This window comes from Macrotis lagotis, chromosome 5, assembly GCF_037893015.1.
Source record: "Macrotis lagotis isolate mMagLag1 chromosome 5, bilby.v1.9.chrom.fasta, whole genome shotgun sequence".
NCBI lineage: Eukaryota > Metazoa > Chordata > Mammalia > Peramelemorphia > Peramelidae > Macrotis > Macrotis lagotis.
Window position 1 is genome coordinate 7,652,269 of NC_133662.1, and position 26,727 is coordinate 7,678,995.

The window sequence follows — 26,727 nt, forward strand, 5'->3', positions numbered from 1 at the left end:
TCCAGGATATCAGGGAAATTCTCCTTCACTATTTCTCTTCAAGGTTTTCATGTTGTTCTATGATTCTTAACTTGTCTCTTCAGGTCTGTTGTCTTGCCAATGAGGTATTTTAAATTTTATTCCATTTTTAATTTTTTTTTAATTTTGGTTAATAGATTCTTGGTGTCTTATGAAGTCATTAGTTTCCACAGATTCCAATCTTTTTATTTTGGGGGAGAATTTTCTTCATTTGCCTCTTGTATCTCCTTTTCTAATTGGTCAGTTCTATTTTTGAAGGAGTTGTCTTTTTTTCATTTGCCCAACTGTGATTTTGAGAGAATTATTTTCTTTTTGCATTTGTCCAATGGTATTTTCAAAAGATTTGTTTTCTTGTTGCAAGATATTGTTTTCTCTTACATAGTGTTAATTTTCTCTTACATTTCTTTTCCCAATTTTTTCATTTAATTTTTAAATTCCCTCATGACCTCTTCTAAGAAGTCTTTCTGGGCTGGAGACCAATTCATATTCTCCTCTGAGCTGGTATTCTTATCTTCAAGATAACATTCAATGGACTCCACTTTACAATGACCATTCTTCATTTTGTTTTGTGTTGGGGGAAGGACAGGTTTACAGGTATTGAGATACCTAGAGGCCTTGCTCCCTGGGCTTAGGAACTCCAAGTGGGCCAGCCAGTACGGGATGTCAGAAGGTTTCTCTGGATTGCCTGTGGTATTGATTAGAGACCTACTCCCTCTGCCTGGGGATGAGGGGGTGGGGAGCAGTGGCAGGATCTACTGAGCCTTGTGCTAAAAAGTTAATCAATTTAATCAACAAATAGTTGTGCTAAAAAGTTAATCAGTTTAATCAGCAAATGGAAGATCTTCAGTCCATGCCTGGATCTTGGAGCAAGGTACAAACACATGGGGGGTTATTCCTGTGTTTGTTCTAGAGAGTGTGTCATGCTTTCCTTTAGGAATGGGGGAGAGACTCAGCTGGAAACAAAGGGGCACAAAGCCTGGTCTTCCAGAAGACTAACCAGACTGACTGGATAGATGTCTGTGCCACCATGCTGGAACTCTCCTGTCCTCCACTGTGCACATAACGAATGCTTCTGCAGCTGTTCTTAGCTGAGTCCCCTGGCGTCAGCCTGCTACCCCTACACTTTCTGCCCTCTGCTTGCCCAGCCTCTCTGTAACAGAACTTGCTGGTAGATGTTCTTCTTCTCAGTTTTTCCCTGGGTTCTGTGATTCCAAAATCTGTTAAGAGGTTTGCTTCATGTTAGTTCTATTAAGGCCAGGAGAGCTTAAAACAGTGCTGCCTTCTCTCTGCCATCTTGGCCAGAAGTAAGAAATTAAATACATAAAGAGTCTCATTTCAGAAAAAAAAAAGAAACTGAAGAAACCATCAATAAACTCCCTGAGAAAAAGTCTCCAGGACAAGATGTATGTACAAGTGAATTTTACAAGAAACAATTAATTCCAATTCAACATAAATTTTAAAAATAAGAGAGGGAATTCTGCCAAATTCCTTTTATGACACCAAGATAGTGCTATTGTCTAAATCAGGCAGAGTCAAAAACCGATAAAGAAAATTATGGATCAATTTCCCAAATGAATATTGAGGCAAAAATCTTAAATAAAGTTTCAGCAAAGAGATAACAGCAAGTTATTGCTAGTATAATGCACCATGATCAGGAAGTATTTATCCCAAGTAAACACTAAACAGATATCATATGATTATCTCAATAGATGCTGAAAAAATCTGACAAAATATAGCATCCATGCCTTAAAAACAGTAGAGAGTATGGGAATAAAATAAGCAATATCTACCTAAAACTATCAGCAAAGATGTTATGTAATGGGGATAAACTAGGAGCACTTCCAATAAAATCAGGGATGATACATGGATGTCCAATTATCACCATTACTATTCAATATAGTATTAGCAATAGGAGAAGAAAAGGCATTTGAAAGAATTCAAATTGGCATTCAGGAAGCAAAACTGTCATGTTTTTGCAGATGATACATATACTTAGAGAACCCTAAAAATTCAACTAAAATACTGTTTGAAAAATTACAACTTCAGAATAGTAGCATATAAATTAAGCCCACATAAATCATCAACATTTGTACATATGAGCAATCAGGTCCAATGGGAAGAGATATAAAGGGAAATTCCATTTAAAGAAAGAGTAGTCAACATAAAATACTTGGGAATCAGGGCAGGTAGGTGGTGCAGTGGATAGAGCACTAGCCCTGGAGTCAGGAGGACCTGAGTTCAAATTTGACCTCAGACACTTAATAACAAAATTTGTCAGGAGCAGCAAAGACTATCAAAGGAAATGATGGGGAAAAATTCAAAGGAAGGTGACCTAGCAGTACCAGATCTAAAAATCTATTATATAGTGGCAGTCATCAAAACTGCCCTGGTACTGGTTAAGAAATGGTGTAATGGACAAGTGGATTAGAATAGTACAAAAGATACAGCAGTAAATGTGTACATTAATTTATTGTCTGACAAACCAAAAGACATTAGTTTCTGGCAAAAAATTAGGCATAGACCTACATCTCATACCATATCTCAAAATAAGGTCAAAATGGGTACAGGATTTAGACATAAAAGTGATACCATGGACCAATCAATAGATCAAGAAATTATCTATCAGAACTATTGAAAGGGGAGATATTTATGAGCATGAGCAAACAATAAAAAGACTGCATTATAAAATGTTAAATGATGATTTTGATTAAATTTAAAATCTTTTTTGTACTAATAAAAACCAATGCTGCCAAGATTAGAAGGAAAACAAAAATCTGGGAAACAAATTTCATTGGTAGTAGTTCTGATATAGGTCTCATTTCTAAAATCTATAGAATTGAATCAAATTTATAAGGTTACAAATCATTTTCCAATTGAAAAATGGTCAAAAGGATATGAACTGGCAGTTTTCAAATGAAGAAATTAAATATATATATATATATACGTATATAAATCATCTGAAAAAATGATCCAAATCATTAGAGATGGACTCAAAGTCTTCTGTCCAGTTGACAGTGAGCATGAGCTCTCCATATCTGGATGAAGGAAGGGGAATACTAGAGATAAAAACATTTTTATAATTAATCTATTTCCTATGTGCTAATTTTACCCCCCTCCCCCCAATCTCATTGCCCCAGTTATGAGATGATATCAATGAACTTTTAACAAAATACCTTTAATAAAGTACCCTCCCTGGCAAGGACTTCCAGTAAATCCCTGCCCCCAGGCAAAAGACAAGCTCCTTTCACTAAAACTATGGATCTCTGTGCTTGCAGAAAGAATTAAGTCTTTGAGCTACCTCTCCTCATCCACAACTCCCTAATTACTCCATCTCTGCACTTTTGAGTTACTGTTCCTATTAACCCAATTACCTCATCTTCCTGCCCTTTTAAAAGATTACTCACTACTCATTTGGGCCATGTGACTCCCTAAAATAACTCTCACAACCTATCCCCTTCTTTGCTACTTATTCCCTGATTGCTCATCTTCCTTTGGTAGGACAGCCAGATCTAAGGGAGAATGATCCCCAAACAATCTCTCACATCCCTCTACTCTTCCTTACTGTTTATACCCTCCTTACTTCCTTTAAAGGCTAACCTGCTCTTGGGGCGCATGAGGAAAGTAGGAGTTTGACTTTCACAGAGCATAAGAGGAGATTGTTGGTTTAAATATGTAAATACATTACCGACTGGGATTCTGCCTATGGACAGGTGTGTGAGTATAAGACAAAAGAATTGAACCCCACCTAATCAGACCCGAGGTTAGATCAAGTCAGACCTTGTCCTTCACAAGTGGGCCTGCTTCATATAACACTAAACATTGTTGTAATTCACTGTCTGTCTCATTAGGAGAGATGAACTTCCTCTGAAGAGAAGTTTATTAATAAAAACTAGTTTAATCACTGTAGACTAAGTATGTATAATTATGAGCTATTTATAACATATATCTCATACCCTATTCTCTTGATCTCTATCTTTTCTTCCAGTTCTTTACCCACAGAATGATTTCATTTACTTGCTACTCTTCATTAATGAAGTGGCCAACCTTTTCAACTGCTTGGAAAACTTCTGTGTAAACAAAGATGCTTTATGAAGAGTCCAAGTATGTTCTCTAACTGAAGAGAACATACCTTTCCAAAGGGTTTGTTATCTTCTACCCTACTCTCTATGATGCTGTGGGGAAAATATAGCCAGCTAAAGTTTCAGGCACAACCATGGAAGAATTCATCTAAAAAAACAACTCTGAGTCAGGAGAATTTTAGGGGCAAAAAATATTCATTTAATTATTGCTTTGGTTAGCAGAGGTTGAGGGAGAGAGATCCAGGAGGCGATAAGATGTAAGGAAAGGTATAGGGGCATGAGAGGACATCTGAGGGTTCTTGCTCCCTGTTATAAAAGGCTCATAATTATAAATAGTGCAGAGCAATTAAACTAGCTTTTATTAACAAACTTCTCTGCAGAGGACAGCCATTTCTCCTAAGAGAAAGGCAGTAAATTTCAACAATGTCCAATCTTACATGCATTTTGAAAGACTTGTTCTTCCCCTTTATGCTAGCCATTGGTCAGGGTTACAATCTAATTGATATATTCACCCCTATATGATTTCTCCTTCCAAGTCATTATAATAATGAGCACAGGTGAGTGAACAATAATATGCATGCACCCCCTTGAACAAGCCCACTTGTGAAGGACAAGGACCCTAAGTCAACCCATGGAGCAGGTCTGATTTAACCTCAGGTCTGCTCAGGTTGGGGTCAATTCTTTTGTCTTACACTCACATAACTGCCCATAGGCATAATCACAGATAGATACCAGGATTTGCAATGTATATAAATATTTATACATATAATTTAAACTAACAATCTCCTCTTACATTCTGTGGAAGCCAAACAACATACATTCCTCACAATATGGGTTAAGGAAGGCTTAGGAGTGAGGACATTTGAAAAAGAGGATAAAAGAGGAAAATTTCTGAGTTAAAGATCCTGAAGCAGAAGCAGTTTTAATGGAGCAAAAATCTTGCCAGCAGGGAAAATTTAGAATATTATAGAGTTTACCACATGTGAAGAGGTAGAGAGGAAGCTTTCAACATTGTCCTTTCAGCATACAGTGTTTGAAGGCAAGTGATTTCTAAAACTATTTTAAGTATCACAGGAAACTGATTACATTCCAATTCAGTTCAATAAGCATTTATTAAGATACTGCTTCTAGTTGATGGTCTTAAAGTGACATCTAAGGGACACCAATCTCAACTTCATCATACCCCAGTTCTTCAGAGGACATTGGTGGGTCATCTTCTCCCATTCTGGTATTAGGGGATCCCCCAAAGAACTTAGGAGACTGACCTAGAACCAGTAAAGTAGAGTGGAACTTGTAACTGTGTCTAAAGAATAACAAGGAATCTTTAGAGATAGTACAGTACTGAGTGAAGATAATTTTCTCAGTCTAGGTGCCCTGTTGTCAGGGAAGGGAGCAGGACTTTCAGGGACTAAGAGTGGGCTATGAAAAAGGAGCCTGGAGAAGACAGTTTCAGAACCCCAGGGTCTGTTCATTGTGTTACTTAGCTACATCAATGTGGGTACAGTGGTTGCAGTAATATATCTGAAAATGTCAATAAAGAGGATTCTTGATGTACTGAAAAATCTTTTTGTCATATAAATGACTTACCTGTGTGTGATTCGCTGTTTCCATCCCATTCATTGGCAGGACCCAGAATACTCCTCTCATTCATCTGGATCATAGGAGGAATTTCAGGTCCAGATAATTCTTCAGCATCATCATAACCATTACCTAGGGTATCATCGGGCCAAAGTGAAATATCTAAGGGAGAGATGATACTTTTATTTTCAACAAGATTTTTCTGTGAGCAAATTTCTTTGAGCATGTGAAACCAAATACATATATACACATAAACTGAATTCAGCTAAAGAATAGGATCACTTAGAAACCTAACCTTGCACTTAGAATCATCAAGTGTTCAAAGTGGAAAAGGGGACAAATTCTCCCTCATATCAAACAATTATTTCAGTCTCCTTCGTGTTCATTTTCCTTAAATTCTCTTTCTTTCAATGATCTCACTACTTATCACTGGCCCCAGCTGAAAGATATATATATATATATATATATATATATATATATATATATATATATACATATATATACATATCACTTGACCAGAACCTTCAACATTGTCATAATTCAATTCATGTTTATCTGATGACAGTGATCCTGAGTCAGAATTCACAAGATAGAGTACATTGATTCTCTGAATTATTCTCCAGATTCTGATGTCCCTTTGATCATATAATGACCCTGAAATCAAACCATATACTCCTCTCAGGTACAGAGCCATCTATCAAATCTAGCCTAAATTTCTACCTTTCTCTGAATCATTTTCCTTGTCTCAGTCTAAATCTCTAACTTTCCAGTATATGCTTAGAGTCAGAGAGTATCCAGCTGTCATTCAGAGTATTATTTTTTATTCATTTATTTAGTTAGTTTTTTGCAAGGCAATGGGGTTAAGTGGCTTGCCCAAGGTCATACAGCTAGGTAATTATTAGGTGTCTGAGGTCAGATTTGAATTCAGGTACTCCTGACTCCAGGGCCAGTGCTCTATTATTATTAAAAGTTCAACATAGGGTGATATAAAATGTCTGGGATGAGGATGTCTGCTGCCAAGAACAGTAGAGTTAGATTTTAGTTGTAGCCTTTCAGGGCAGAATACTCCTTGGGAAACATGTTTTTGTCTGTTCTTTTCCATCATTTGGGGAAAGTGTAAGATGACTTTTCCCTTCATTTTCCCTTCTATAGTATGGAAGCTAATCTATCACAGAAAAGACCCTGTTGGGAATAAGAACATGATAGAAGCAAATAGGAAAAGGAAACTCTTTAACATTCTCTCTCTCTCTCTCTCTCTCTCTCTCTCTCTCTCTCTCTCTCTCTGTTTTTCTGTCTCTGTCTGTTTCCCCTCTGCCCCCACCCCCTACTGGATCTTTCTAAACTTCTGAATAAGACACAATACATTCTGATATCAGTATGGAAGGTACTCCTAGTCTTTGTGACAGGTCACTCTGAGATGATTAATCAAAGTGTTCTGAGTGAGACTAATGAACCTCCTGAATGGGACAGAAATTATTATGCCAACTTCTTTGAAAACTCCATATTTCACTGTGGAAGAACTTGATTGGCAAAGCATAAGAAATATAAAACAACTAGGTAGTGTAATAGATAGAGCACTGACTTTGGAGTTAGAAGGAAAGGCATTCAAATCTAACCTTAGCCACTTGACATTTACTAACTGTGTGACTTTGGACAAGTCACTTAACCCTGATTGCCTCACATCCAGGGTCATCTCAGTCTTTCTGATTCATATCTAGTCACTGGATCCAGATAGCTCTAGAGGAGAAGGTGCATTTGGTGACTTAGCACAGCAGCTCCTCAATCAGGATCCAATTCATGTGCTTATCATGAAATCACCTCCCTGCTGTCATGGACTTCTTCAATAATGAAGGGAAAACATCATCAATATACCCTGGAATCAAGAGTACCTGAGTTCAAATCCAGCCTTAGACACTTAATAATTACTTAACTGAGGGGGCAGCTAGGTGGTGCAGTGGATAAAGCACTGGCCCTGGAGTCAGGAGTACCTGGGTTCAAATCCAGTCTCAGACACTTAATAATTACCTGTGTGGCCTTGGGCAAGCCACTTAACTCCATTTACCTTGCAAAAACCTAAAAAAAAAAATTACCCAACTGTGTGGTCTTCAGCAGGCCACTTAACCCCATTTGTCTTGCAAAAACCTAATACAACAAGCTAAGTTCTAAAAATGACAGCAGGTAACAGGTAATGTCCTAACAAAGAAGAGTATTGCACTTCATGCAGAAAAGGGAAAAATGTGTGGAAAATTTGAAGTTTGTTAATGAATGAGGGTATCATGTCTGGCAATGGAGAGAAGTGATTCTGTTCTTAATGATTAGTACAATTCAAATTGGATGGAAAAGTCCTAAGGGTGTTTGATCCTGCTTCAAGTTATTATTTTTTAAGGACTTCAAGTTTTTTGTATCCAATTCTGTTCTTACAGTGAAAGATTTGTAGTTCAAAGGAATGGTATAATAATGTTAATTCTATTGAGTTGACTCAGAGAAAGCATTGGATCCTTGAATCTGAAATTATGAAATTATGAGAGCTCTAACCTGAACTCCATTTGACAAAAGAACAAAGAACTCTGATGATTTTTCCTGTAGAGATGAAGATCAGAGCTTAGAATTGGGCTGTTGGACCTGTCTGCACATGTAGAAAATGGAAAATGGAAACTAAAATGTTGGGGGTGGGGGCAAGGAGTCAGGCAGGGATTTCTGAAGATACTAGGGCAATAGGTTGTGATACTGATCAAAGCTTTTATTTCATGTCCAGAATGTCCAAGGAAGGAAAATAGGCAGTATATATACATACCTGGGCTTCTCAGAAGGTCCTCTGAATCTTCTGTCAGCTGGTAATCAATCTCTTGGTATAGGTCTTCATAAAGAGAATCCTCATATCTGGACAAAACTGGGACAAATGATCATGGATCAAAAACTCTGGACCTGCAACTGTCACCTGAAAAAGATACATCTCAGGGCTCTCCTCAATCTTCTTTCTGTTCACTCTCAGATAACTCTCTATTTCTACTATAGATGCCTGTTCTGCCCAGCCCCACATGTTATGACCTTGTTTGGAATCCCATGCTGTGCAGAGACTCTATCCTTACAGTTATCTCTCCTACGTCAATGACAGCTGGAGCCATTTGGGGCTTAAAAGAGCAAAAGGTTGTGGTTCATATTCAGTTCTGAAGTACTTTATTTGTCCTTGTCCACAATTCCTATCCCTGTTGTTGCTCCCTACCCTCACTCACACCTTTCCCCACATTTTCCAGTGCCATAGATTGCCCACCTTGTTTCTGGATTCTCCCTCTGTGCATCTGAATCCCTAGGAGGATGAGGACCAGGAAGAGAAGGGCCCCTAAGATGAGGCAGAAGATCCCAAGCAGGGGAAATATGCCAGAATTCGAAGAGGCAGAAACTGTCTTTGTGATTGGTCCTTTGGAGAAGAAGATTCATAAGGCTCTGAATTATGGAAGAAATTGCCAAATGCTCCCCCAAGAAACTCACAGAGGTTAGTATGGTTCACCACAACTGTGAGATCTATCAATTGTGGAACCCCCTCCCTCAACTTCTTCATACAGGGAAGTGTGATAGCAAAGCAGTAAAGGAACCCTCTTTATTGGGACTAAGTTCTAGAAATTCAAACTGGAAATTGGCAGAATGCTGATATATTCTTAAAGAACATTTTGCGAAACCCCCCAAAGCCCAGCCCCCAGTCCACAAACTTCCCAGTAGTTTCTCAGGACTCTGGTACCATAAGGTCAACCATGAGTCTAGGAAGGTTTCTGCTGTCAAAGGAACCTAGAAATGGTGGAAGGAGATTGAGACAGTGGCAGAGCATTATACCTTTAGTAGTAGATGACAGTATTGTCTTCTCAACTAGAAGAAAATAGGAGGGATTAAAAGCTGAAAAATGGGTAGAGAGCAAGTTGGGCATGGGTTTTGAATCCTACTCTAATACCCCCATGATGTGAACTTTCTTCATAATGCTCCTTCCAAACAATTTAAGATCTAGATCTCCATTTTCCACATCACGTTTAAGAAGAGACTGAGAGTTCATATTGGAGCCAGATGACATATGCTAAAGTCAAATCCCAAATTCAGATAATGAATTTGTGGGAGGATCATGTATTCTTTAAGAAAGTTCTAGGGGTGGCTAGGTGGCATAGTGGATAAAGCACCGGCCTTGGAGTCAGGAGTACCTGGGTTCAAATCCGGTCTCAGACACTTAATATTTACCTAGCTGTGTGGCCTTGGGCAAGCCACTTAACCCCATTTGCCTTGCAAAAAAAAAAAAAACTAAAAAAAGTTCTATAGATGCCCCCCCCAACCCAATCTTTAGCTCACCAGTTTCTCAGCAGATTCTCTGACATAGCATGTCTTCTCCAAGACATGAATGATTTTCATAGGGAGTCCCAATAAGGTTGGTTCCTCTACTGCTTTCCTATCACAGTTACCTATATAGCGAAGTTAAGGGTGGGGTTCCATTTAACCTTCTTCTTGTCCCCAAAATATCTCAAACTCAATATGCCTCAAACAACTATCATTTTCTCTTTTTCTTTCTCCTCCTCACACATCTTCCTCTCTTCTGAAATCACCTAATACTAGGGGCGGCTAGGTGGCATAGTGGACAAAGCACTGACCCTGGAGTCAGGAGTACCTGGGTTTAAATCTGGTCTCAGACACTTAATAATTACCTAGCTGTGTGGCCTTGGGCAAGCCACTTAACCCCATTTTCCTTGCAAAAAAACTAAAAAACTAAAAAAAATTACCTAATACTGTTGAGGAAACTACCACTCTCTCAGTCACTCAGGCTCACAATCTTGATACTGTCCTTAAACCCTCATTCTCACTCTCTCCACAAATTCAATTTTCTAGAAAATCTTGTCATTTCCATCTCAACATATTCCCTTTTCTCCACTAACAGCCACTACTCTAGTTCAGGTCTCCATGATCTCCGGAATTATTAAAAAAACTTTCTGATTGATCCTTCTCATGCCAATTTATCTTCATTAAGTTGCCAAAGTGATCATTCTAGAAAGTATTTGGGCAACATTACTTTTGTTGTTGTTAAATCATTTTTCATACATGTCTAACTATCTCAGAACCCATTTGGGATTTTCTTGGTAGAGATACCAGAGTGGTTTGTCATTTCTTTCTCTAGGTCATTTTACAGAGTAAGAATGGATGCCAGTAGAGTTAAAGAAATGCTCAGGGTCACATAGTAAGTGTCAGAAACCCAATATTGACTCAGTAAGACTCATCTTCTTGACTCCAGGTCTGTGCCACCTAGCTGCCCATATCACACCCATGCTTACTAAAATCCCATAGCACCTGGTTAACCTCCAGAAATCAAAATAACTTCTCTGTTGGGCATCTAAAGTTCTTTGCACACTCTACCACTCAGCCATGCAGTCATCCAATTCCTGTTTCCTCATACCACATGCTACTCCACTTCTGTAATTGAATACTGGTTTTTTAACTATCCTAAAATGAAATGCTCACCCTTCTTACCTCCACCTTTTGACATACTTGGCTTTCCTTAGGACCCAACTCAAACACATCCTTCCAAAGGAAGTTTTCCTGAGATACACCAGAAGCTTAAGCTCCTTTCTAGGTTACCATCATTCTATTCTATAGGTATCTTCTATGTATCAAGTTATTTATGTGTTGATTTTGCCTTTTTTCTATTATAGTGGTTTAGTACAGTGTCTAGCATATATTGAGTATTAATTAGAAAATTCTTGTTGATAAACTGGTTGCCAGCTTATGTGTGCTAGAATGGAAGGGCAAAGTATATGAATAGTGTGCATTTTTGACAGACAGGCACTATGGCAAAGCATAGAGCCCTGAACTTAAGATCAGGAAGATCTAAGTTCAAAGGCAAGCTTCTGCAATTCATTTAACTCTTGTCTCAGCTCCTTATCTTTAAAAGAGAAATCAGTGGAAAAGGAAATGGCAAACTATTCCAGGATCTTTCCCAAGAAAACTCCATGGACACAGTCTATGGAGTCATGAAGAGTATAATAAAGTTGAAAAGACTGAACAGTAACATTCTCCTATCATTTTCACTAGAAGAAAAAAATCAACAATTATGAGTATGAGAATGAATAGAGATCAAGTTTGTTACATGGCTTCTGAATTCTGCTTGAATCCTCTATCATTTGAATATCTGCCCAAGGTAATCAAGCAGACCAAGAAGGTTCTCAAAACCTCTACATTCTCTCCCTCCAGCACAAGTCTGTGGAAAGGACTAGAGGACAAAAGAGATATTGTAAGTTTGAGAGTCACAGAATCTCTGCTGAGAAATTTCCCAGCAAGTTATACTTGCTAGTCTGTGTGCCCTTGTAGCAGTCATATAACCTCAATGGACTTCTATTTCATCTTCTGAAAAGGAAAGACATTGGCATCATGACCATTAATTTTATGTTCTAAATTCTACGATCCCAGGATCAAATAACAGCTTCCCCTGGAACCTGAAAACAGACTTATAGAAAACTCATTTATATGCGAGTTCTAGTCCCATGTCTTACAGCTTCAATATCTGTTCTCAGTCTTCCCAGTCCCATCTTATGTCCTTCACACTCACCTGAGCATATCACACCTGCATCCTCCTCATGCTTACAGTTACTCTGCCCCCAGGGCCTTGCAGGGCAATCCCACAGAGAGGATTCCTTCCCTGTGCACTGAACATCATCCAACCAGATTGCCCCATTTCCTTGGCCAAATGTAGCCCCTCTTGGGGCATCCAGAGCAGAGCCACAGTCCAGCTGCTGACAAACCACATTTGCATCTCCCAGGTCCCAGAAATCATCACATACTGTCCCCCAGGAACCATGATGCCAAATCTCCACTCGTCCAGAACATTGGGTCTCTCCTCCCTTCAGTTGAAGTTTGTCTTTGTCTAAAAAGAAGCAGAACCTGTTACATTTTCATCTTGAAAGTGTGGAATTTCTGATGGTTCAGCATATAGTAAGAGAGGAACTGAGATACCCGAGCAACTACTGGAGGTTGGGCAGTCAATGTCCTTCCTTCCTGCAGAGAGAAGACATTAAAAAAGACTGTGTTTATGATAAACCTAAAATATCATTCAATTATTAGATTTTGCTGCTGCAAGATAGAATTCCCACAAATTCCTTAATTTTCTTTCAAAATAAAAAATAGAATAATCTTTTTCATCTTATTCAATAAATCACTTAGTTTATACAAAGAATTATCAACTGAGTAAAAAATGGTGTGTTTGTCTATATCTATCATCCCTATATATCTATCTCTCATCTATCTATGTATCTATCTATATTTAACAAAGTGCCTGCTTTTGGGGAGTTCAGAGCCTAATTGAAGAAATCAATAATATGAAGAACTGAGATGGTAGTGTGTTTGTAGAAATATTTATTTCAAGTCTCCTGCTCAGAGAATAGGAATTGAGAAAAAGATTGATTCCCAACTTGTTGAAATCAAGTTTTTAAAAAAAGTCAACTAAAAGAAAATGTCTGAGGTCTTTGTCATATAACTCTCACTAGGTTCTTCCAATAGTTATAAAGATGGATTAAAATAAATTTGCATCTAAATCCTGTCCACTCACACTGAAAAATAACTCCATTAAAAAGGAATCAAAAGACACAGTTGTTACCTTCACATGTGATATGGGCTTCCTCCTCCTGGTGACAAGAATCCTGGTCCCAAGATTGAGAAGGACAATGCCAGAGGAAGGATTCTTTACCTTGGCAGTTAATTTTGTCTATCCACCGGGCCTGCAAACTTTCTCGGTGGCTATGTAACTCATTAATAATCCCTGAGGTACCACAGTTCAGGTGTCTGCAAATCACTGATACAGTCTTGTGGTCCATGGAATTAGAGCAAACACTGCCCCATGTTCCATTGTAGAAAACCTCTAGCCACCCAGTGCATTTCTGCTTATCACTCACCAGTCTGAGATCCAGGAATTCTGGAAATGGAGAAAAAAGTTATGGCAAAATCAGAGAGGACCTTTATTCTGGGTCTCTTCACATAGTAAATAGTTTTAAACTATCTTACATTTCTGAGAATTTCCACTGCATAGTCCAGCCCCCAGACTGTTTTTTCCCAGAACTACTTCCTCTATATTTTTTAGCATTTCTCTCTTTCTGTCTCCCCCACTGATAAGGATAGGAATTTCTTTACTGTTATTTCACTACTCGGTTTCACAGTTTTAAAACAGTGTATATCTGTGAATAACCAATAATAAAGCAAATCAGCAGACAAGTTGCATGACTATTATGTGCATATCACTTTACTAGAAAATGAAGAAACAAGCTGTAAATATATACATATATGTGTATATATATGGTATATATATATATATGTATATATATACCACCACACAAATATCAAATATATATGTGTATATATGCCTAAATATACATACTCATATATTCATGTATGTAGCTCTCTATTTACTTATCTGTCTCTCTACCTTTCTATCTATCTATCTGTCTATCTATCTTTATCTCCATAAGGGAGAAAACCTACCTATACAATTAACAGTAGATGAGTGAAATTGTTTTCCTTTCATTAGAGATCTTGTCCTGTAATAGAACTTTAGGGAAACTCTAATGAGTGCTCAGTCCTCCCTCAAGTCCTTCAGGGTTAGTAGGGATAGTCAGATATGTGTGGCACATACCTGAGCAGAGGACTCCTGCATCCTCTTTGTGCCTGCAGTCCTGCTGACCCCACTGGAGAGAAGGGCACTCCCATAGGTGGGATTCATTTCCAGAGCAGTTAAGTGCATCCAGCCAGATGGGTCCCAATCCTTCTCCAAAGTGAGCAGAGACCATGGCTTTGAGGGCCACTCCACAGCCCAGCTGCCTACACACCACATGGGCATCATTCATGTCCCAAAAATCATCACAAATGGTCCCCCAGGTGTCATTGTAATAGATTTCAACTCTTCCAGAGCAGGGACCTTCTCCATTCAACAAACGAAGTTGTCCATTTTCTATAAGGAGAAATTTAGATTAATTCTCATTTTCCCAAAGAGAACAGTTTTCTCAGATTGTTCAAATTTCTTTCATACCTGGGAATTGGACAGGAACTTTTTCCTGGTCAGACTGTGAATTATTAAATGTGAGGTATAGGGTCTGGTTTCCTGCAAAAAACACACAGGTCAAATCTAGTAGCTGGAAGTGTTGAGACAAAAGGGAAAAAATAAGGTAAAAATGTAACTTGAGGAAAGGTGCTGGGAAATAAAGGTGCTGGGTCAGCAAATTGGGAGAATAGACTAGTTATGAGTGGGGACAAAGGGATTTCCCAATTTTAAAAAAAATATGTTTCATCTCCATATAATCAAGCAGAAATGCTCTCATTGACAGTTCTATTCCTCCAATCCCATTGTTCCCACCATACCCTCCATGTACAAAGGGCTCTAAAAAATCTGTGACCTTCTATATGAAAGAGTTTTTGAGAGAAAGATTTTATCCCTCCTAACTGATCATTGTTCCCCAGGTCTAGCACCTAAAACCTTTATATAGTAGTTTCCTTTTACCATATTTCTGTCACCAGTCACCATGTCTCCACTCTAGAGTATGCATTTTTACTTGTGGTAAATTTCTGAGGGAGGGAAGAGTTGAAAGAGGGAGAATATTTGGAATTAAAAATATTTTTAAATGAATATTAAAATTGTCTCTATAGAAAATTGAGGTAAAATAAAATAATTTAAAAGAAAATAAATAAAATATGTAGATAACTCTTGTTTAGGAAAGAGAACCCAAACTGTAGCAAGAGAAGCCTCTGTGTGGTGATACCTTATGTGTGGAAAGGGTTATCCATCTCATATGGTCCCAATGACATTTCTAGCCCTCTTTTTCCCCCCTGTTGTTTCATTTCAGTTGCTTTCCTCCTATTCAACTCTTCATGATTACCTTTGTTAACTTTCTTGACAAAGATAATGGAGAGGTTTGCTATTTTCATTTTACAGATTGGGAAACTGAAGCAAGCCCAGCTAACTGACTTACCTGAGGAGATGCAGTCAGTAATTGTCTGAGACCAAATTTGAACTTAAATCTTCCTGTGCTCATGTACTCAATCCACTGGAACACCCAGCTACTTCTCTTCCTAACATGGAAGGACAGCTAGGAAGTGCAGTGGATAGAGCACTGGTCTTAGATTCAGGAGGATAGAGTTCAAATCTGACCTCAGATATTGGATAATTACTAGCTGTGTGACCTTAGGCAAGTCACTTAATCCTGACTGCCTCACATCCAGGACCATCTCAAGTCATCCTGATCATTTCTGACCACTGAACCCAGATGGCTCTGGAGGAGAAAGTAAGACTGGTGACTTAGCATAGTACCACCTCACTCAAATTCAATTCAATTGCTTGTCATAGCATCACCTCCCTGACGTTATGGTCTTCTTTGAGAGTGAAGGACAAACATCATCATAACCAAGGGCTACTTTAATTCTCACTAGATAAGGAAGCAGAAAACTGGAGTCAGAGGAAGCTCTGCTCTCTTTAGGGAGAAGGGAATACAAGGTTAAAATTATTTTTTCTGATACCCTAAATTTTTTAATATACTAGTCATAATCAGGTTCAATATAACTTCTGATCATTCTGACATTAGTTGGAGAAAGAGAGTTAAAAATCATTATTCTCAGAAATGGTTCCAAGGATCTCTCTTGAACTAGTTAAATATGAATTCTTTCTTCCTGTAGCTCAATGGAGAAAAGGTTGTTTTTTAATTAAGGACACAATCAAATCCAAAGATTGATATAAGGATTTTTTTGCACAAGAAACCCATACATTTTATCTGAAAACTTGTCCAGTATTTTTCAATCAATTATTGTTTCCACACTCTTTTAATTAAATACAGATATTTGCGAAGAATGGAACATGTCTTTTTTCTGATTTCAGGGAACTGCACATATCTGTTCTCTTTCCATCTTGTAAAATGTTGAATCTTTCATTTTCTTCTCTAATTGGAAATCAGATTACCTAATTTTGTACTCAAAACCCCTGACCCATTTGTATGTCTGATATACATAAAAATGATCATAAGAAGGTTTTATCCTAATTTAATTCCTACTACCACTAATAAATATTCAAAGATGATAAATTATATAACCTTTGGCCAAAGGACTTTTTTGTATAAGAATCACTTCATTGGTAGAAATTGATTTCATGAGAGGAAGTTAGTGAAGGCTGGATCTCTCTTTCTTTTGGACCAGGATCTCTCTTTTCTCCAGTTTTCACTAACTCTGTTCCTCAAGAAATCAGTTTCCACCAATTAGATCTTTTGCAAATGGCCCTGCAAGCCAAGAGTTGCAGTTTTGGGGGCAGCTAGATGGCACAATGGATAGAGTATTGACTCTGGAGTCAGGAGAACCTGAGTTCAAATTTGGTTCTCAGACATTTAATAAGTGCCTAGCTGTGTGACCTTGGGCAAGTCATTTTACACCATTGCTCTAAAGAAATAAAATTTAAAATAAAAGAGTTGCAGTTTTCAAGGAATGAAGCATTGGGATTTTATTCTAAGAGGGCTGAAGTATGGTTTATTCAATCACAAAAAGGATCCTGGTGTCTATGATTACCACTAATCTGTTCTGTCTTTGAAGAGTGAACTTCCTTCTTGTTCTGGGAAAGCACTCTATAGGAGAATTTGAACAATTCCTAGGCCTTCCTGTCTGTTTGTTCCTCTTAAGTCCTTCCTACCAATGACCAGAAACATATTTTTGTTTACTCTAAGTATTACACAATAGCATGATTCTGCATATTCGCCTAAACTAGTTGATGGATCACAATATAGCTTTCCTACATGGATGTTCCTTTGGAAATGTCTTAAGTGAATGATGTTATATAAAATGTATATATGTGTATATATATATATATATATATATATATATATATATATATATACATATATATATAAATGACATGTGCAATTCCCTATATATATATATAGTATACATATATATTATATATAGGTATATAAATGAAATGTGCTATTCCCAATTAAATGTCACATTTCACACTTGCCATGGTAGAAAAGATGCTCTGGTATACCTGTACTCCTTTTACCAGACTGTTTGCCACTGAAGGCAAAGGGATGGAAAGGGAGGTTGGTATAAAAATGTATAACTTAATGAATATGCAACTGGATGAATATTGAAAGAATTTCATAATATGGAGTTGGAAAAATGAAAATAAAATATCCAAAACAAAACAAATAAAGAATGAAAAGATTCCCTGGCTCTTCCTTGAATACCGAAAATGATTACCTGATTGTTGATGGATATAGACATGATTATACTTTTCCTTTATAGATGCAGGTATCATTAATTTCACTGGCCCACCACCTAGAGATATGCATTGCATCCAATTTACAGATTTCCATTCACTAACCTGAGCAGACCACAGAGGCAACTTTTCCTTTGGAACATGGAGAAGTCCCTAGGAGAGTCATAGGACAATTCCATAAATGCGACTCAGTCCCTGTGCAATAAAATGTGTCCCCCATGACCTGGACATTTCCTTTGCCAAACTGTACATCTTCTGGAGGTTTCATTGCAATACCACAGTTAAGCTGATGGCAGAGAACATTGGCATCTGCCAAATCCCAATGAGAGTCACAAAGAGTTCTCCAGATCCCCAAAACTTGGATCTCCACTCTTCCTTCACACTGGGAGCTTCCATTTGTCAGACGAAAGTCTGTGTACTCTGTGGAGAAGACAGGGCTTTAGAAAAGCATTACTTTTTAATTTCTGTATTAAATATGATGTAGGAACAGCATAAAAGCATTGTATTAAATTTTACTTGAACAAATGACTCCAACATCCATGTCATGATTGCATTTTCCCTGAGGAAGTGGTACCGTGGGACACAATGAGAGAAACGGTTCACTTCCATTACACTGGAATTCTTTATCCCACATGTTGCCATTTCCTCTTCCAAAGTGAGCTCTTTTCATGATGGAAGCTGCAGTCCCACATTGTAGCTCAGCACAGATGACTTTGGCCGTAGAAAGAGTGAAATTCCAATCACAAACTGTGCTCCAATTTTTACTAGAACTGATTTCTACCCTCCCAGTACAGGGACCATCCCCTGCAACAAGCTTGACAGATCCTGGAAAGGCAAGAAAGAAATCCAGTAAGAGACCCTGAACTTTTAAGATTTCCTTGATGAGGAAAAATGCAAATAATTTTGTGAGACTACCTAGCATATTCACAAAGGAGAAGAAGCATAGGAACTTTCCTTTACTCTGCCAATTAATATCTTAGACATATGTTAACTATGATTGAGCCTGAAATAAATCTGAAGGTTCTTAATTCTTGGTACTCTTTGGGAGAGCATGTCTGACAGATTAAAAAAAATGCAATCCTTCTACTCTCTCAACCAAAGAGCAGTATTAGATTAATTTGATATATCCTCTGCCACAGGAATCTGGTTACTCTAAGAAGGTTTCCTTTTCCTTTTTTAAATTTTCTAGGTCCCTTTTCATCCTTTCTTTTCTATTTTTTCAAATAAGTGTTGCTTAGTATAGGCTGATATTTTAATTGGTGCTTTGAGATCTTTACTAAGGATTTGTGCTGAGACGTCTAAGTGTTTCCCCATAATTCTGTATTTCATGTTTCAAGTATAATTTTCATAACTTTTCCATGATTAAATTCCTGCTACTTCTGAAATGTTTGAGACTGAGGACTCAGGTACTATGAAATAAGAGTACTAAACAGTCCTTTAATGCTGTGCTAAGCCATGAGAGTCCATTACCACAAGCAGAATCAGGGAAGAAGAAGACAAGAACTTGTTTGTTTTAAATCCAGCTGCCCATAAAGTAACTTACAATGAACATATATAGACTTATGAATTTTAGTTCCAGGCCAGCATTATTCTGATATATTATATATATATACACGCACATATATATGTGTGTGTATGTATATGTATATATATATACTCATATACACATAAACATATATCTCTCTCTGAGTTTGTCTTTCTGACTCTCTAGTTTTGTTACTAGGGAGAGACAAAGAAATTAGGTAACATCTACTAACTTGGAAAGAAAGCAATCTCTTTTGTCAATGAATCTTTTTTATGATTTGATAGTCTTACTCTGTGCACACCATTCTCCTCTGTGAGTCTGGAACAAGCCCACAATTCTTTGATATTTGATAGTAGCATCTATTATATTTGCTACAGAAGTTTTTGTGGATATGGTGATGAATATAAACTTTGTGGATTTTGCAATGAACTATGGTAAGGATAGAGTAAATGTTGCTGGTTGCTAGACAACCATCTTTAGAGGAAATCAGAAAGTTTCATTTTTTTATAATCAGACAAAAATGAGGCACGAGCCTCAAGATAAATCTCTCTAGGTTGCATGATGAGAATGAAATTGATTCAGGTCAGTTTGTATTAGCCCCCTTGACCCAAAGGAATGGTAGCAGCATGGAGAAAGAAATTATTAGAAGAAATGAAATGATTAACATCAGTGAATGAAGTACCAACTCCAAAGAATCTTTCTCAACTTCTGCACTTATCTTTATCTCTGTTCCTCACAATTTTCTAGGTTTTGTTTTCTGGGTTTGGTGGTTTGTTTGCTTTAGAATGGAGAGTCTATCTTCCTTTGTCTACCTTAAAGCCTTAGTACAAAACTATACAACTGAGGAGGTTGAGTCAAGATGACAGAATGACAAGAATTAGCACAAAGAGAGTTCCCATCAAGAGTTCTCCCAAGAACATATAAAATATATACCAGGTCAAATCCTGATAGAAAATGTCTAAGAAAATGAGGATGGGACTTTTTTTTTTCCAGTTCAGGTCATAAGACCTGAGGCTTTCTGTCAGACAGAAAGAAAAATCTTCAAATTCTAGACTGGACTGAAATTTGTAGGGCATGGAGAAATCCAGGAAATACAAATGCTATCTGCTCCAATTACTCTTTTCAAGTAGACACATGCCCTAATTCACTGTTGAGTTTGAGATTCCCTTGGTACTCAACCTAGTTTAGCCCCTCTGCTGAAACAGTTTACCATGTTTGGCCACTCCCATGTTACATCTTTTTGGGGTCACAGATAAGTGTTAGGTATCTCAGGTGGATATCAAAGGTGAAAAGTAGCCCTCACACTTAGAGGTACTAGTCTTTCTTGAAAACACCCCAAGGAGTGCTTGCCCATGTTCTGGATAGTCGATGTTGCTCTCACAATTTTCCAGTCACCAGTTCAGTGAAACAAGATTCTATCCTTATTCTCATGCTTTTAAAAAACTTTTATTTATTTAAGACAGTGGGGTTAAGTGACTTGCCCTCAGTCACACAACTAGGAATTATTAAGTGTCTGAGGTCAGATTTGAACTCAGGTCCTTAGCTGCCCCCATGTTCTCATGCTTTGAAGCCTGACATTTTCAACCATGTTATCAAATGATTTCACTGAGGATGAATATGACACCAAGTTCATCTACTACATTGATGGTAAATTCTTCAACTTCAAAAGATGAATGTGGAGGGAGTGTTGGTGCATGACTTTCTGTTCACACACATTCAAAAGACTGAGCATTCAGTGCAATCTTTGAAGCTGAGTTGCAGAAAAGTATGGATCAATTTTCTGTTGTTGGTGCTCATTTTGGCCTAATAATTAACACCAAGAAGACACAGGTGTTCCAACAGTCAGCACCACCCTATCCATATATGGACCCATGGGTTATATTAAATGGAGAAGTTTTGAATAAGTTCACTTATTTGGCAGTACACTTTCCAAGGAGGTATATACATTCATAATAAGATTGACACATGCATTACCAGAGTTAACTCAGTGTATGAAGACTCCAAAAGAAAGTAGGGGAGTGAGAAGAGGCATTAGACTGACTGGCAAACTTCCATTTAAATTGTCTGCATATTACTTGACAGGATAAGATGCCAGACACCGAGGTTCTTTCTTGAAATAAACTGCAATGCATTCAAACATTACTGAAGAGAGCATGTTTCCATTGGACCAGTCAAAAAGACTATTTTATGGAAACTCACACATGACAAGTGCTCATAGAGGCATCAGAAAAAGCAATATAAGGATACTCTCAAGATCTCACTGAAAAATTTTGGAACTGATTGTGCAGCATGGGAGACACTGGTATAGGATGGCTCAGCATGGTGTGCTCTCATCAGAGTGGGGCCTGTGCTCCCTGAGCAAGGAAGAATTGAAGCAGCTCAAAGGAAATGTGTGATGTTCAAGTTTAGAGAACCCACCCTGGGTGTTCACATAGACTATTTGTGCCCAACCTGTGGTAAAGCATTCTAAGCTCATATTGGCTTGATTATATTGGACATTGTAACTTATCTCTACCATAGTGATGTCTCTTTGGTACTCTTCGATAAAATGAAAAATGGCAAGAACCAATCATTCAACCAGATCAAGAAAGTTCCCAAATTCCCTACATATTGTCTCCCCTGTACAATCTGAGAAGGAACTCTGGAGAACAAAATAGATAGTGTAGCTTTGGGATTCACAAGACCTGTGTTCAAAAATTTCCCCAAAATATTTGCTAGTCTGTGTGACCTTGTGACAGTCATATAACTTCAGTGAACTTCTATTTCTTCTTCTGAAAAGCAAAGAGATTGACATCATGACAATTAATTTTATATTCTAAATTCTATGACCCCATTTTCAAATTACAGCCTCCCATGGCACCAGAGGAAAGACTTATGAAAACTCCTTGTATAGGCAAGCTCTAGGGCCATGTCCTTCAGTTCAATGCTTATTCTCAGAGACCCCAGCTCCATTTTATGTTCCTCCTGCTCACCTGAGCAAATCACACCAGCATCCTCTTCATGCCTGCATTCATTCTGTCCCCAGGGTCTTGCAGGGCAATGCCACAGAGAAGACTCCCTTCCTGTGCACTGCACATCATCCAACCAGATGGTTCCATTTCCTTTACCAAATTTATGCCCACGTAGAACATCTAGAGCAGAGCCACAGTCCAGCTGCTGACAAACCACACTAGCATCTGCTAGGTCCCAGAAGTCATAACAGACTGTCCCCCAAGAGCCAGCGTGCCAGACCTCGACTAGTCCAGAGCATGGGGTCTCTCCTCCCGTGAGTCGGAGTTTGTCCTTGTCTAGAAAGGAAGAAAAATCTCCTATTGCCCTCCCAGGTTGAATGTGAGGAAACTTTGAATGACCCAGGTATAGAGATGAACTGAAATACCTGTGCAGTGACCAGGGGTTGGGCAGTCTCCTCCTGCAGAGAGAAGAATTGGGAAAGGGCTAGATTAATGAGCCCTAAAATATTGTTTAGTCATTTGGTTCTGTTATCCCAAAGCAGAATTCCCAAAGATCCCTCTAGATGGTTCCAAAATATAAAATAACTCTATCATCTTCTTTATCATATTCGATGATTTGATGAATTCATTCTTTGACCAGTTTTGCGTGTGTGTGTGTGTGTGTGTGTGTGTGTGTGTGTGTGCCTATAGACAGACAAATAGGTGCATAAATGTGTATACATAGATACAAATATATGTATAAATATATAGATATATTACAAAATGTTTGCCTTTAGGCAGTTCAGAGAGTAATTAGAAAGAAGGAACATGAACTTAAAGTGGAGATTTTATAAGGAAGCAGGTCAAAGTTGTTCATGGAGTGAGTGAAGAAGCATGAGGCAAAGAAAAGCTTTGTGTCTGTAAACTGGATGGATGTCTTTGTAAATGAATAAGGTGAAGAACTGGAAAGTTAAAGCATCTGAGGGAATATAGGCAGAAATCTCTTTCTATGAGGGGAAGAGAGAAAGACTGACTTCCTATATGTTGAATCAAGATAAGTAAAAAAAAAATTTGATGTCTTTGTCACATAACTTCTACCAATCTAAGTTTCTTTCACTGTTTATTAGATTGCTTAAAATAAATTTACATCTAAATCCTGTCCACAGATTAATTACTTTTGGATTAAAAAAACTCCCATTAAAAACAATTCAAAAGCAGAGACAGCTGTAAGTACCTTCACATGTGATATGGGCTTCTTCTTCTTGGTGACAAGAACTCTGGTCCCAAGATTGAGAAGAACAATGCCAGAGGAAGGATTCTTTACCTTGGCAGTTGATTTTGTCTATCCATCGGGCCTGTAAACTTTCTCGGTGGCTATGCAAGGGATTAATAATGCCTGTGGCACCACAGTTCAGGTGTCTGCAAATCACTGATATAGTATTGTGGTCCATGGAATTGGAGCAAACACTACCCCATGTTCCATTGTAGAAAATCTCTAACCACCCAGTGCATTCTTGGTTATCACTCACCAGCCTGAGATCCAAGGATTCTGGAAATGAAAAGGAAGGTATGACACAATCAGGGTCTCTGAGTCTCTTTCCTCTGGAAATTGTTTTACATTCTCTTATTTTACTGGGGAGTTTTCCAATACAGTCTTTTCCATGAATTACTTCCTCTATATTTCTGAGCAATTTCTCTATCTTGTCTCCCCCATTGATAAAGAAAGGAATATCTTTACTGTATTTTCACTACTCAATCTGACAGTTTCAAAATCAGTATGTATCTGTGAGCCACCAAGAGTAAATCAGAGAACTATAACTATTATGTGATTAATACTCTATTAGGAAATGAAAATATAAGATGTATATATAAATATATCTATATAGATATAGATATTAACATGCATATACATATCTAAATATATATATGTATACAAACATGCACATAAACACCTATGTATATATAGATATGCATGTATTCATGAGGGAGAAGATCTGCCTATCCAACACAGCTGATGAATGAAATCACCCCTCTCAGATCAGAAGTCTTTCCTTGAAACTAAACTTTAGGGAAACTCTGGCTGGCACAGTGCTCCCACAAGTCCCTCATGCTCATGGGATGTGTGTAGCACAGACCTGAGCAGAGGACTCCTGCATACTCTTTGTGTCTGCAGTCATGCTGGCCCCAATGAAGGGAAGGGCATTCCCCTAGATGGGATTCATTTCCAGAGCAGTTAAGCGCATCCAGCCAGATGGGCCCCGATCCTTCTCCAAAGTGCGCTGAGACCATAGCTTTGAGGGCCACTCCACAGCCCAGCTGCCTGCACACCACGTGGGCATCACTCATGTTCCAAGAATCATCACAGATAGTCCCCCAGGTGCCATTATAAAAGACTTCAACTCTTCCAGAGCAGGGACCTCCTCCATTCAACAGTCGAAGTTGAACATTTTCTACAAAGAGAAATTCAGATTAATTGCTCATTTTCCCAAAGAAAAAGAAGAGTTTTCTCAGATTGTCCAAAGTTCTTTCTTACCTGGAAATAGAACAGGACCCTTTTCCTGATCAGGCTGTGCATTATTGGATGAGTAGTACTGGGTCTGGTTTCCTACAAAAAAAAACACAGAACTCAAATCCAGGCCATGAAAGTTTAAAGTGGGAGAGGTGAAATAAGGTAAATATATATCTTGAGGAAAGACACTGGTCAGCAAATTGGAAAGAATCCATGTTTTAAGGAAATTTCTCAGTCTAAAAAGGTATTTTCATCTCTATATCGTGAAGCAGAATTTTTTTTCTCATTGAAAGGTCTGTTCTTCCACTCCAGTAACCCTAACAAGTCTATCCTTCCATAAGATAAAATTTCTGAGAAAAAAGTCACAGCATTTCTAGCTGATCATCCTCCTCAGGTTTTTCTTTCCTTCTGCCAGGAGGCTATACAGCACATAAGAATTGTTTAGGGTAGCTTCCTCCTACAATATTTCTGCCACCAGCCTATGCCTCAATTGTAGAGCAGGCATTTTATGCTTGTAGAACAGAAACTTGTTTTCAAATATATTGACAAAAAAAAATTTGGAGGAGAGGGAGTATTAATTGAGGGAATGAGAAAACTTGGAACTATTTTTTTATATGTGTTAAATATTTCCTTACATGTAATTGGGGGAAAATACCTTTTAAAATAAGTAAAATAATTACCTAGCTGTGTGGCCTTGGGCAAGCCACTTAACCCCATTTGCCTTGCAAAAAAACTAAAAATAATAATAATAAAATAAAATAAGTAAAATATATTGATAACTACATTACAATATAATTGGTCTCTAATTTATTATGTAAGAGGAGGCTGGGAGTATCATATTACTCAAAAGACAGGGAGAATGAACATCTGTAGTCCTCTTCTCCCCGTTGCCATTTCAATCAGCTGCGTCCAACTCTTCATGACCCCATTTGGGGTTTTCTTGGCAAAGATATAAGAATGACTTGCCATGTTCTTCTGCAGTTAATTTTATAAATGATAAAATTGGAACAGTTAAGTGATTTTCCCAGGGACATGCAGCTAGTAAATATCTGAACTAAGATTTTCTTGACTCCTGGACCTGTACTCTCTCCTCTGTGGTTCCTAGCTGTCTCTCTGCAAACTTCTCCCCCTTCGCTTAAAGGGAGACTTTAATTCCCATCAGGAGGTAACACAGGAGGCAGTGACCAGAGGGTGAGGTATTAGGATAGAATTATTTTTTTCTGATTCCTTAAATATTGTTAATGTAGGGATCATGATCAGCTATAATCTGACTTCTAGTTGTTCTGACATTAATTGGAGAGAGAGAGAGAGAGAGAGAGAGAGAGAGAGAGAGAGAGAGAGAGAGAAAGATTAAAAATATTGTTCTTAGCACTAGTCCTTAGATTACACCCAAGGGAAATCACAGCCCAAAGAAATTTAAGAATCCCTACCCTGAAGGTCAAGATCTTTCTTGGACAAGTTAGATATGAATTTCTTCTTCCCCTAACTCAACAGAGAAAAAGAGTGAAATCTTTAAATTTTAGTTACCTAATAAATTCTAATAAATTGATTTTCCTTTTTTATTTTCTCATTTATTTATTTATTTTTATTATATAAATATTTGATTTTTTTTCAATTATATACAATAGTAGTTTCTACCAATCATTTTTGTAAGGTTTTGAATTTTACAGTTTTCCCCTCCCTCCAATAGAAAGTAATCTAATAATCTTTACATTGTTTCCATGATATGCTTTGATCAAAATTGAATATGTTGAGAGAAAAAGCTTATCCTTTAGGAATAAACAAAATATTAGAGATAGTAAAATTATGTGATACATAAGACAACTTTTTTG

General features: G+C 37.8%; 1 protein-coding gene across 2 annotated transcripts in view; it reads right to left on the reverse strand.

Moving 5' to 3' along the window:
* Nucleotides 1–3,197: 3,197 nt before the first annotated feature.
* The window catches only part of LOC141523435 (antigen WC1.1-like), a 35,337-nt gene continuing 11,807 nt past the window's right edge, over nucleotides 3,198–26,727 (reverse strand). Inside the window, exons 5-20 of one of the 2 annotated variants that reach the window (XM_074236614.1) lie at nucleotides 24,920–24,991; nucleotides 24,522–24,836; nucleotides 23,621–23,935; nucleotides 22,833–22,865; nucleotides 22,429–22,743; nucleotides 18,448–18,756; nucleotides 18,037–18,351; nucleotides 14,713–14,784; nucleotides 14,320–14,634; nucleotides 13,291–13,605; nucleotides 12,651–12,692; nucleotides 12,247–12,561; nucleotides 8,947–9,093; nucleotides 8,470–8,565; nucleotides 5,685–5,837; nucleotides 3,198–5,362 (exon numbers count right to left, since the gene is read on the reverse strand). In XM_074236614.1, coding sequence (XP_074092715.1) covers nucleotides 5,250–5,362; nucleotides 5,685–5,837; nucleotides 8,470–8,565; nucleotides 8,947–9,093; nucleotides 12,247–12,561; nucleotides 12,651–12,692; nucleotides 13,291–13,605; nucleotides 14,320–14,634; nucleotides 14,713–14,784; nucleotides 18,037–18,351; nucleotides 18,448–18,756; nucleotides 22,429–22,743; nucleotides 22,833–22,865; nucleotides 23,621–23,935; nucleotides 24,522–24,836; nucleotides 24,920–24,991 — 3,242 coding nt within the window. In that variant the 3' untranslated portion in view covers nucleotides 3,198–5,249. Of the gene's footprint in view, nucleotides 5,363–5,684; nucleotides 5,838–8,469; nucleotides 8,566–8,946; nucleotides 9,094–9,503; nucleotides 12,562–12,650; nucleotides 12,693–13,290; nucleotides 13,606–14,319; nucleotides 14,635–14,712; nucleotides 14,785–18,036; nucleotides 18,352–18,447; nucleotides 18,757–22,428; nucleotides 22,744–22,832; nucleotides 22,866–23,620; nucleotides 23,936–24,521; nucleotides 24,837–24,919; nucleotides 24,992–26,727 lie in introns of those variants that run through there. The other variant, XR_012478486.1, reaches the window with a different exon arrangement.